This window comes from Hippoglossus hippoglossus, chromosome 1 (assembly GCF_009819705.1).
Source record: "Hippoglossus hippoglossus isolate fHipHip1 chromosome 1, fHipHip1.pri, whole genome shotgun sequence".
Lineage (NCBI taxonomy): Eukaryota > Metazoa > Chordata > Actinopteri > Pleuronectiformes > Pleuronectidae > Hippoglossus > Hippoglossus hippoglossus.
The window spans coordinates 15021342-15034340 of NC_047151.1; the positions used below are offsets into that span (position 1 = coordinate 15021342).

The 12999-nt window shown below is 41.0% G+C and overlaps 2 protein-coding genes across 3 annotated transcripts; both read left to right on the forward strand.

Annotated features, from left to right (window-relative positions):
• The first annotated feature begins 70 nt into the window (after positions 1-70).
• On the forward strand, positions 71-7106 carry zgc:158803 (LUC7 domain-containing protein). Of its 2 annotated transcripts, XM_034592677.1 has the most exons (12): positions 549-678; positions 1149-1243; positions 1881-1979; positions 2643-2753; positions 3032-3175; positions 3479-3655; positions 3751-3905; positions 4000-4029; positions 4533-4597; positions 4631-4739; positions 6046-6356; positions 6391-7106. In XM_034592677.1, the coding sequence occupies exons 1-11, from the start codon at positions 618-620 to the stop codon at positions 6281-6283; spliced, it is 1284 nt and encodes a 427-aa protein (XP_034448568.1). In that variant the 5' UTR covers positions 549-617; the 3' UTR covers positions 6284-6356; positions 6391-7106. The 2 variants fall into 2 exon arrangements, with proteins under 2 accessions (XP_034448560.1, XP_034448568.1); XM_034592669.1 differs by having other exon boundaries at positions 71-678; positions 4533-4739.
• Positions 7107-7779: 673 nt separating this feature from the next.
• pane1 (proliferation associated nuclear element) lies at positions 7780-12336 on the forward strand. The gene is made up of 6 exons (XM_034582950.1): positions 7780-7942; positions 8793-8869; positions 9758-9856; positions 10399-10478; positions 10693-10784; positions 11338-12336. Exons 1-6 carry the CDS (start codon positions 7886-7888, stop codon positions 11485-11487), a joined length of 555 nt encoding a protein of 184 aa, XP_034438841.1. The 5' UTR covers positions 7780-7885; the 3' UTR covers positions 11488-12336.
• Positions 12337-12999: the final 663 nt, after the last annotated feature.

Consider the following 12999-nt stretch of genomic DNA (forward strand, 5'->3'; position numbering starts at 1 on the left):
CACCGAATATGTAGAAGTATTTGTATTGTATTGTCTTTTTAAATAGTGAAGCGTCACCACACGAACGGGCGCGCGAGGCTGACTGCAGCACTTCCTCGAGGCGTAGGGGGTTGAGCGCGCTCCGCGGGGACGCGCACGGAGGGGAAGTCGAAAGACGGAAGAAAGGACGCAGAATAAACTTGTCAACTAAGTGACTGGATTCACCCACAGTCCCAGAACATGTTACCACGGGGTCGGAGACTTGTTTCCATGTGAATTCAGGCCGCCAACCTTCCGCTGTGTCGACACCCAGTCACCGCTGCCTCCACTCGCCTGGCGGACTCCGGCAGTTTTCAAACAGACTTGCTCCACCGACCCGGAGACGTCCACCGTCACAAAGTCACAGCTAGCCGCCGCTGAAGTGGTGTAATAACCGCAGAGTTGTACTGAAGAGACCCACGACCAGCCGGCCAGCTCAGCGGGACTCTGGGTTTGGTCCTCCGTGAGGGAAAAGTTGTCCGCGGCGGCGGTGGTGGAGGAGCCGCGGCCGAGGCCTGCAGTCGAGGAGGCTGCATGTGTGAAGACCTCAGCTGGCGAGGAGCGACTCGAACAGTTAGCAGCTGAACACCCAGACCAACATGTCGGCCCAGGCACAGATGCGGGCGATGCTCGACCAGCTCATGGGGACGGGGAGAGACGGTGAGCTGGGTGGTTGAGGTCGGCTGCTGGTTGAAGCTAGGGGCAGTAATTGTGAGTTGTTGCTAACGCTAGCTAAGGCTAGCTAACCAGGCTGCCACACAGTATCAGGGAGGCATGCAGGACCAACCGAGCTAGCTCACATGAGGACAGCTAGCCGCTTAGCTACCTGTTGTCTTTGAGTTTACATGGCAAGTTTAGCTGTTAGCAACATCTGTCAACCCCATCCTGCCAACTTTTTAGCGTTTTACTTTGTCATGGGCAATGTGCTTGTTTCTTCGTGGCACCATTCCACCATTTTTATTTTAGCTAAATTCGTATAGCTTTGCAGGTAGTTGCTACAGATGTTTGACCCATTCACTGTATAAATGTTAGCAAAATGGTTTAGCATGTGGTTGTTGTTGTTTAATCAGGAGACTGGTGGACTGAAGTCGAGATTACACCTTCTTACTCGTGTGTTTTTCATTTTACAGGGGACACCATGCGGCAGAGAATCAAATTCAGTGATGAGCGGGTCTGCAAAAGTCATCTTTTGGATTCCTGTCCTCACGATATCCTGTCAGGCACCGTGAGTATCATGTTTACACACACACACGTGCATTTACACACAGGGAATTATCATGTATCATACAGTCATTAAGTAGAAATACAGTAATAACATTGGTTTTGTGGCTCCTTCAGCACATCAGACCTAAAATATATATATAAGTGTAATTAATAAGTGTTGGATTCAATCTCGTGATTTCATGACCACACAGCAAAGTCAGTTAATGTTCAATTACATCCACACCTTTCACCTCAAATTGAAATCAAAAAGCTCTTAAAGCAAAAAGGACAGATAGCTCCAATGCAGTTTCATTAGGAATGGTTCAAACATGTTGATTGAACTCTTGGTCATAGACTTAATCCAGACTTTGATGGCTAAGAATTGAATTGTAAACTAACTTAAACTAAAATAGGGCTTCAGCAACTGGGCAAATTAAATTGTAGAATCAAAGAGTACAAGATCAATACAAAACTGTGCTACTTTCTCTATACTTTGTTTGTACTCTAACTCAATGTCACATTTGCTGTCTCTGATGTGATGTCATTTGAAATCCCTTTGAACGAGAATGAAGTTTTACATTTGTTAGCACACTAGATTTCAAGATGAGTGAAATGAAGTAATGAAACATAACACACTGACGTCTGTTTAATTCATGCAGAGAATGGACCTGGGGGAGTGTATAAAAGTCCACGACCTGGCCCTCAGAGCAGACTACGAGATTGCCTCCAAGGAGCAGGAGTACTTCTTTGAACTTGATGTGAGTACCACTCAGTACAGTCACTTCAAGCAAAGCTGTCTCAGGGATGTAACCCCTGATGTGGGAGGACATCCATTACATACATGCTAACAACTGTCCTGATGAACTGGTGATTCCTGCCTCAGCAGCTGACTGGGACTCAATGATATGAGGCAGGTCACATCAGACTAGTTTCTCTGGAGTTTTTCTTGTGCAAATCTGAATTCTAAAGATCAGTGTTGTCATATGCAATACAAATTGTAAAGCCTTCTGTGAAGAAAATTCTGAACATATTTAGCTATATGACAAAAAAATGCTTGACTTGAATAAGGATTTAACTTAAAAGTGACAGCTTTGTGATTGTGCTTCAGTCTTTTCTAAGGGTGTCAGAGTTTGGACTATGCTGGAGTTTTGATTTTAAGGATGCTTGAGAGACCGGTGGAAAACTGTGCAGATGTTTGTGAGCACAGTAGATAAATGCACTATATAGCAGTCTGTTTCAACAATATATGACACATTAAGAACTGTAGAAAGTAATATGGAAGTTTGTTTGGCTGTGAATATTAATATCTTTGTGTCTAGTAAAGTATTGTTTTACACAGTTAATATTTCTCTACAATAAGCCATAGTATATATTATTTTCTCACTTACAAAAATCCTTGTATTCTGTTTGTTCTCTTTCAGGCTGCTGAACACCTTCAGTCTTTTATTGCAGACTGTGACCGCAGGACCGAGCTGGCCAAGAAAAGACTAGCTGAGACACAGGATGAGATCAGTGCTGAAGTGGCTGCAAAGGTGAAGAACTTCCGATGGCAGAGTTAGTTATAAGACTTTTCAAGAAGAAAGTCTTGTGTTGATGTCAATACAGGATCCTGTCTCTCCAGAGCAGTTGAGAGCTCTCAACATCTTTTAGTTCTGTTCATTCGGATTAAGTGCTGCTCAAAACTGCTTAGGTCCTATGTCTTCTAATCGCAGAGAAAACCCTGCCAACTGGTTATCAAGAATCTCTGAAAAGATGAATCTTTACATCTTGAAGCTAATTATTTTGTCTCTATTTCCCCTGCCGTGAAAAGGCTGAACGTGTCCATGAGCTGAACGAGGAGATCGGGAAGCTGCTCGCCCGGGCAGAGCAGCTCGGGAGTGAGGGGAACGTAGATGAAGCCCAGCAGCTGCTGGAAAAAGTGGAGAAGACCCGGGCCTTAAAGAAAGAAGCAGAGGTCAGAAATTGTATAACTGCTTTGTTGTGACATGTTTATTGTGTTGGAATACTTTTAATTATGTGTTGCCTGACAGAACGGAGGTTTTAAGTTTCTCTAAAATATGTTACATGTATTAATAACTTTACTGTACATCCCTGATGAGTCAGACACACATTTATATCTTTAGATTTGAAAATGACTAACTTCTATTTTGGAGTTAATGATGAGTGTATTATTCATAATAACGTAGCTTTGCATCATGAAATACAAGTTTAAATTGTTTGTTATATACTCATTGTGCTAAAACCTTTGCTCCTACAGGACGTGTACAGAAACTCAATGCCTGCATCCAGTTTTCAACAACAAAAACTACGTGTGTGCGAGGTGTGCTCTGCCTACCTGGGTCTCCACGACAATGATCGTCGTCTGGCCGACCACTTTGGTGGCAAACTGCACATTGGCTTCATTGAAATTCGGGAGAAGCTAGAAAAGCTAAGGGTAAGAGATGCCCTGGAACTAACCAATTCTGATCAGTAAAGACCTGTGACAAGTGTATCCATCTATTTACTCTTTTACTATCTTTTTGTATCCAGAAAGCAGTAGTAGAGAAGCAAGAAAGACTGCGAATGAAAAGACGAGAGGAACGTGAGCGAGAAGATGAAAAAGAGCGACAGTGGGAGGTAGAGCGGGAGAAAGAAAGAGAGAAAGAGTGGGAAAAAGAACGAGAAAAGGAGAGGGAGCGCAAGAAGTAAGAACGTTTTTCTCTTTCTTCCACCATGTACTCTGAACAGGTTTGGTGTCATCTGGAAACTGAAATGTTCTGATTTCTGTTTCTGTTTCAGGTCAAGATCTAGAAGTGCAGAGCGTTACAGGTATGTCTGCCTACATAAGTTTGTCTGGGTCAGAAACATATGAATGATATTTCACAGAATCATACAGACTCATGGTGTAACACGATGCTCAATCTGTATATTAAGTGTGCTTAAAACTCAGCATAAATTAAGCATTTGTACAAATTCCATTGTTATTGGTTGGCTTGTAATGGTTTTACAGATGTATGGGGATTTAGAGCGATGTTTGGCTAGTTGTGTGCCATGTGTGATCTTATTCACAATACACTATAATATGAAGTAGTTTTATGATTCTGCTGCTATGTTCAGAATAATGAGCTTCCTCTGTTGAAAATTGGTTAATGTGTGGCCATAGTGTTATTGGAAAAAGAAGTATAACGTAGAGCCAAGTATTAAATCGCTGTGGCTACTGTGTCTTTTCCAGCATGAAGCCTTTATCTGATAATCTGTTGCTTATAGCAGTGAAACATACCTGTTTTTGTTTTTTCACTCAAATCTGAAAAACTCTTTAATCATTTATCTAGGGATGGTGGCAGTTCATCTTCCCATCGCTCAAGACGCCACCGCTCCTCTCATTCCAGAGAAGAAGGTGGTGGTGGTGGTGGAGGTGGTGGTGGTGGTGGTGGTGATAGGGATCGAGAGAGGGAGAGAGAGCGAGAGAGAGAGCGGAAACATCGACACAAAGACAGACATCGCTCACGCTCCCACTCTCACAGACACAAAAGGAAGAGGTGAGGCTTTTATTCGTCACTGAAACCTGCATATAGCCTCGTTAGGATTACTGTAAGGAAAGTAAACCTCGTTTACTTTTGCTTCAAAAGTGTTTTGTTGGTCCAGTTTAACCTGTGGGTTTGTCTGAAGGCTGGAGTAACATGTTCTGCTTCCACAGAGGAAATTAATTGATGAGTTTTAGTGCCACGCACACAATATGTTCTCACGTACATCCTGAATGACGGGCACACTAAGATGGCTTGTAATAATGAGCATCAATTATTTATGTATTCAGCTTCATTTTTACAACCAGCAGCAACAAACCTTATATTTTCACTCGGAGACCCAAATTAATTTTTCCAAATCAAATTTTCTCATATGTCAAAACACTACAGACAACAAAGCCGGTGGTGCATTTTGATCAACTGCTAATCAAAGGAATGGAGCAGCGAGCTGCTGAGATGATAAACTGACCACATATTTGACATTTAAATGGTTCCTTTCTCACCTTAAAAAATATTAAAACTCAATCGCAGATTTTAAAACAAACACGTTTTTTTGCAAGTTAAGAGTAATAAAGGGAAGACCTTCTCCGCTCTTTGCTGTTTTTGCCCAGTGAGCTGCTGTTACTACAGGAACCCTCTCTGTGATTTCTGTTGCAAATGAGTAACTGTACTCAAATGTTTCACTAAGGAACATATTGCTGTAGTTTTCTTTCAGTAGTCAATATTATTATTTGAGCATACTTGTTAAGAGCTGGATGTGGTCGTCACTTCTCAGATTCAAACCTTCACAAGTGTTGATATCCTTCAGATATTGACCTATGGGCGAAAACCAATATGTGACTGTAATTACAATTTGGTTATGGGTTCCTGACACCAGGGTGGTGCCTGTAATTATTAAAACCATTTATAATGTCTTATACATATTAATAATTAACCAGAAATTATTGATATACTTCTACCAGTGCACATCATTTCCTTAATAAAAATAATGTCATCTTCAAAATATATTAGAAATTGTGATCATTTTACTCTGTTCTCTACAGTGAAATTAGTTCCAAATTAAACGAGAAGATAAATCGACTAAAAAACAATTATAGCTCAGGTCTGAGTTTTTTAAATGGATGTGATTATTAATTTTAAGATTACCAGTTTGGCTTTAACTCAGTAGCTATGGACTACCGTCCAATAATTAAATATAGAACTATGCTAAACTACTATAACTGTAATAAAGCTATCAACTATAAGACAAATCTCAAATTTGTATTAAGCACCTCAAGTCCTTATTCTTCTGCCATTTGTACTTACCTTTTTTTCCCCACAGATCCTCCGGAGACAGATCATCGCACACCCAGGACAGAGAGCGCTCGGTGTCCCAGGACAGGTTGAGAGAGGGCCCAGGAGAGGGATGGCGTGAGGACAAGCCAGAGCAAGGCGACTGGGAAGACAGGCGGAGGTCCATCTCACCGGACACAACCAAGGTCAAGGAACGAGAAAGATCCCTGTCGTTGGAGCGAGACCGGCGTTCCAGCTCCGAAGAGCGAGAGTCCGGGGAGATATGAACAGGAGGGGAGGCCTCCCCAGTCTTTGATTTGGATATATTGTCTAACAAAAAGAGCATGGGAGCAAGTTGGTGTGAGTGAGTGAGTGTGTGTGGGTGGGTGGGCAGGGGGGGGGGGTCAGCTTTGTATATGTGTTCATGATAAAACATGTACAGTAGAGCAGCATTGACCAGTGGGAACTTAACCAGGGGATGAGGGAACAGCTTCAGTGGTGGCGGTCATGAAAACATACAAATCAACTTTTATAAACCTCTGAATTGTGAGGTCTGTTGTCCTGGAAGCAGCACAGTCGTACCCCTACGCCAACCTGTCGATGTTGACAGTGATGAGAGGTGACTGAGTGAAGAGTCAGCAGAGGCCCTTCTTTAAATCAGTTTTTATTTTACTCACATGAAGTACTGTTGTTTTTTTTTTTTATCATTAGTTTAAGTCATGTTATTACTGTTCCTGGATTTATTTACATGGGTTGGACTCATTAATGTTGCAAAACCCTCACTGTGATTTTAGACAGATGAGCTGTGAATGACTGGAGGCACCTCTGACACCTGCGGGTTTTTTTGCTGCCTTCAAGCCATAACATTCTCATTTGGTAAAAAATTTGATCCACATTCTTGGGCCTGACTCGAGAGATGCTGATGAGGTAATTCTGTCAAAACAAACTCACATGTTTCTCAATGAAAGAAATATTTCCTATCGACGATGTTCATATTTACAAACTGACAGCTCATGGCCTGCTTGCTGTTATACAATCTGGATCTACAGGAGGGATTTATTTTGCTGTGCCACCATAGTGAATAAAATGTTCTGCTTCCATTCAAAAACAGTGTTTGACGAGTTTTCTCTTCAACTTCACCTTCTGATTGTTTGGTCAAGATACGCATCCTTTTATTTGTGACACTGCAGCAGAGGACCAGTCTTTTTGAGCTATTTGGCATACAACACAATTGTACATAAATATCCACCCAGCTGCCACTTTATTTGGTACATTTTTATATTCTATTGCCATTGTTCTGTCTGCTGCCAATGATTTTCAAATTATTTTGACACTGTCAGAGGATAATTAAAGTTTGTTTTAGTAATGAGTCTACTGGACTTCATTATATTCAGAGGTACGAACTCCCCTGTCATGTATTTAAATAGAGGACCAAAAAATTGAAAAACTAGAATGGCACTGAGGAGAGTGCTCTGTCACACTTTACATACACTTAAAATACATTTCTAAAATCATTTTAGAAGATAGAACCGTTAAATTAATCAAGTTGACTGGTTGTGTCGGATGTGAGATAGTTCATTTTGATTTATATCAAACCATATATTTATTATAAAGGTGTAAAAGGGTCAATCTCTCCTGCTGAAATGAAGAATAAGCAGAAAATTGCACGAAAACCGAGACTCAAGCGATCATGAGTACTGAGGTGCAGTACACCCAGCAGCCTCGAGGTGGCGGAAGCTAACTGCACATGAGGCAAAACAACTTCCTGGCGTGATGACGTCAGACGCAGGTTCGTAAAAAAGGGCGCGAGGGAAGATGGACGCTTCAAACCTTTGTTTTTCCCACATTCACTGAAGTTGTCATCGTTCGTTTCGTGTTTGAAACTCAGGATGTCGTCCCTGAAACCGTTCAGCAAACTGCCCGGTTTGAACACAGCGAACATCCTGGTGAGTGTGTGTTCGTCCTGTCGCTGCCACCGCGCAGTTCATTCATGAAGAAACGAACAAATCAATACACGCAGGACAGAGTTCAGACCGACGCCATGACACAACAACATGTACAATATGGCTGCTCGTCCTGCCGAGTGTGTGACTCCTGCCTCGGCCATTATCATAACACACTGATGGAGCAGATACTTTCTACACGACACAACCCTACTTCATGCTGTGCTTTGTCTCATATGTTGTGTTGTTCCTTATTGTTGTGCGTTGTCCCTGCCTGAATATATCGCTTGTATGCGTTGACCAGTCATTTTATTTAAATTTTAGGTTGCCATTTTAAAAGCTGGCCAGGGACAACAGATGCAAATTAGCCTGTTGAGCTAACTCTGGGTGATTTACAGTCATTTTGCTGTTGTTTAATGAGCATTGTCTCTGTCAAATAAAGACATGAAATGAAATCTAGCATCTGATTCAAGCTCATGTCGTCAGATAAAGGCTCAGCACCCTGAGTTGTACACAGACCCTGTATCCTGTGAGTCAATGGAGCTGGGTCGTTTTTAAACTTGCATCCAACAGATTTTTTGTTTACTTTTGTACTTAATCTATTCATATTTATTTCACCAATCAATCAAGCTTTATTCATACACCACCTTTCAAACAAATCAAATGAATAAAAAGTGCTTTAAAGTATTTAGAAGTGAGGTCACTACTCCAGAGTTGTAGAGAATGATGTGACATCCAGGCCTCTATATGTAAAATGGTTATGGATCAAATAAAAGAAGCTAAACGTGTGTGTGAAGTGTTCTCCTCAGGTTTTGTGCTGACTATGGGAGTTGTTTTGTTGTTTTTCCTCCAGCTGGTGGAGAGTGAGGAGCAGTTTCAGCAGAGTTTAGCAGACGCTCTGGTGGAGGAGACCTCTGTCACTGTGAATGTGTGAGTATTTCTCTGTCCTGTTCAAACCACTGACCTCAACTGTCTGATGCAGGAAAACCATTAAACACACAACTGCAAACACAATCCACGATTACTTTTCTTTCTTTTTTTTAAGCCACTGTAGTTGTCTATTTACATGTTATTTTTAGTTTAGATCTCTGTGGAGTCTCACTGATATCGATTTTTGGAAAGAAATAACGATATTAGTGATTAAAAAATCTAATATTGATATTTGTCTCGTAAAACCGATATCTCAGCTGATATTCATACTAATTTGCCAATGATTCCGTAGTTGTTATTATTCCCTTTGACAAAGAAATATCATTGCAGCTTGATATTTGACACATACCATGAACTGTATTATAAATAACTATAGATAAAAAGAAAACACGGACACAACCAAATATATAGAACTTGAACAACTTTTAAACATAGATGCACATCTTTTCCACGTCGTTTATTCTATGAAACAGAAGTTGTCATATCGTCTGCCCATGTTAGCTATTTTTTGTAGCTCAAGACCTAATCTATTGTCGGTACAGGTATGTTGTACATTTTGGGAAGGAAAAAAATGAGGGTTGCATTCTTTGTATATTGGAGTTGTTATATTCACCAGTTTCCATTTGGTAAATAATGTTTACATCAGATCAGAAATACAACCAGCAAGGTCAGATGTTTCTGAAAGTGCAATATTGTTGATGCTCAGTTTTTGAACCTTCATACAACCATCTGTAATCGTCTGAGGACATTATTGCCTGCCAGCTGTAAACATTGGGAATCTTTCCCATCCCTACCACCCATCCCCTGTAATGTGAACGTAGCTTTATTGACTGTTTGCTGCTCATCAGTATTCATCCTGACAACGAGCTCATTTCTTGTACCAATCAGGAGACTGGCCAAGAGTCTCCCTCTGCCCCTGGAGAACGAGGAGAGTCGTCCAAGAATAGATCTGGTGGTGTTCATCATCAACCTGACCTCAGAGCTCAGGTAACTCTCAAACCCTTACATGAACATATTTAACACTCATGTGCTTTTACTAACTGAACACACAGGTAAAATACAATAACTCCATATTGTAGTGTCAGTTTTCCTGAATGAAACTTGTCCATCGTCCTTCAATGAGCCGCTTGCAGCTGTAAATTAATTTCTCTTTCTCTTAAAGCACACATATTACTACATATTAACAAACTTGAGCCTATCTGCGATTTAATTGTGAGAGAAACTCAACTGCTAAACATCCACTGCTTTTAGTCGATTTCTTAATTATTCTGTCAACCCTTCATTTAACAATGTTTTGCCCTCACTTTTTATTTTGCTGCCAACACAGACTTTAAACATATTCACAGACATTTACAGACTGATATTACCTGTAAGACGGAATCCATCATTATGTAAAAAAGTTACTGAATTCTGCAGCACGGTTTTGTTTACATGTTCTATGGTTTTCATGGTAACTTTCATGTATGAATGAATTGTTAAAGCATATTAACAGTTGATTCTGTGACATGTATTGTTTTGTTTGGTCATAGTTTCCAGTCAGCAGATGCTTCCCTGAAATATTTGGACCCTGGATATTTTCTCGGCAAAGTCTGCTTCCTGGTCACTAATGGTATGATGATGAGTTGAATCTTTTAAGTATTGTCAAATGAAGATAAAACTGGAGAAGTAGGAAAATATGAAATGAAGCAAACGTTGTCTTAGATGGATAATTTTGTTGTAATTCATATACTGTATCCTTCTTTAAATGGCCAAGTCTTAGTTCAGTCTTTTCTGTGTGATTTTCTCTCTGACTGTCTCTCTTGTATTGTTTCTGTCTTTCGTAGCTCGTAATGCTTCAGTCCCCACAGAGCGTCTGGACACTGTCAGAAAGCTGGCTGCGTCGCTCCACTGCCCCCTGTTGTTTGCAGAGGATCAGGTTTGTCTCTCACAAACATTAAGGATGATATTAAATTTAAGGGACAAACACATGTAGCAGTGAAATGTGTCTTTAGGAAAAGCCATAGTTTTTCCTATTGATGGGCCCAGTGGTCGGAGGATATCTGCACGTTTTCTGCTAAGGCTTCTGGTGTAGACAGCTGATATCCATATCACTCCTTTTGTTTGTCATACTCTTTTTACAGTCAGGCATGTTAGCGACATTAGCTTCAAAGAACTTCAGTTTTATTTGGTTATTCCCTCCATTTGTTCTGCCTATTTAATTCATTATATCATTAGAAATTAATCAACTCTTGAACATATCGTCTCTGCTGGTTTTCCATCACACTTTTATACTGGTCAGTATGACCATGAAACGGTTCTTTAAAGTGCATTCTCTGTGGTATTAACACCGTAAAACATTACAGTTTAGCCACTTGTGTGTATGGCTTATGAAGCTCAGTGTTGGTGAAGGTCAGGGACTCTAACTGTTTCTGCAGTGCCTTTTTGTCAGTGTCTTTAAAGCAGCCGTGTGTAATGTTCCTCCCCTCCAGACACCAGATGGTGTGACCAACGCTACAGAGAGGCTGCTGACCATCTTGAAGGTGGCGGCCGGCCTTGTTCCCCTGGCTACAGCTCTCTACCTGTCCAACCTGACTCAGTGCACAGTGCCCCTGGACATCGACCAGCCGAGCTTCGATTAGTCCCAGTGACCGATCTACCCTGACTTTATCATGTGTTCAGTCTATTTATTTGTAGTGGTGGCCTCAGCATGGGGTCTCCTTTTATTCATTTTACACAACATGTTTGTGCTTTGGCTCGTAGCTGCTGCAGCCTACATACATATTGTTGCTCTTTCATACCACAAGATATTTGGACATGCCACTTCAGGAAAACATGTAAATAAGTAGAATATCACTCAGGAGACTGTGTATCTCAGCCAAGCCCCAACAGTCCCCTTAAATTCAATCAAGCTGGACCAAAATTCCACACATCCATAGATATCAGTTCTCTAAATGTGCGTTTTTTCTCATCAAGATCCATGAATTATTCCCTGGGATAATGTATTATTGAATTGAACAATTGTTTGTGTTTAATTCATGAGTGAAAGACTTTCAGTAAACACACACATGATACAAACAATCCTGTCCGGTCCGACCTGGTCTCAGGACTGTAAAGACGTGTACAGTCTGAGCGTGATCGACATCTCCTTCACTGTTAGCATTGTTTCACCTGTGTGGGCGGGGCAAGTTACAACTTCATCATTTGTACTAACAGGTGAAGTCTGGTCACATGACTGTTCCCACCTTCAACCTGAGCAGGGGTCCCAGCAGTCAAATGGAAACATCAGTGTTGATGTGCAGGGTCTTTAAATTTAACAGTGAAGTGATATCAAATATCGACATGATGCTGCCACAGAATATTTATGTTTTGAATAGTGTAAATAATTATAACGTACTTGTCTGTGTACTTTATATGGGAATGTTTGATTTCATGGTTGATACATGATAGAATTATTGGACATGTAAATACGTGAAAATAAATCTGGTCCACAAAAACAATTTTTCTTTATCTTGAAACTTGATTTTCAAATAATCTTCACTGTGGACGACTGAGATAAATGTCACAAAAACATTTAAATAATGAATTGAATCTTCAATGAATTTCTTAATATTGAGATATTTATACAAATTAATTTATAGGGACATTTTTCTTTTTCTTTATTATGAATTACCTAAAGAAGAATAAGGTCTGTCTCGTTACACTATGGACATAAAGCCAGAGTCTGCAGTCGAGCACCAGTGAGTTTGACCCCGGTTCAGTGGGCAGTTGGTCCGGGAGGGGGGGCAGAGAGGTGGGACCAGAGGTTCTGTGCCTGGTGTCACGTCTGCGTTTGTGCTCGGATGCACACGCACACAAACACTATTTATAGCTAGCTTATCATCCCGGCAGTTGTCCATCACACTTGTTAACCAAATGCTGGCATCACGTCAGAAAATGGAAGGACACCAAGCAGTCTGTGGGGCTGAGGAATGTCGGTGATAACACTCTTGGTTCTGTCACAGTAACACTTGACTAATGAATAAAAACTTCACTGTGTGTGACCTCTGATGTGGCAGCAGCTAGGTGGAGCAGCTCCACGAACTTTATGACCACCTCAGAGGTTAGGGTTAGGTTAACCCTAACCCAGCGATGGTCAGACTGTCCTTTAATCA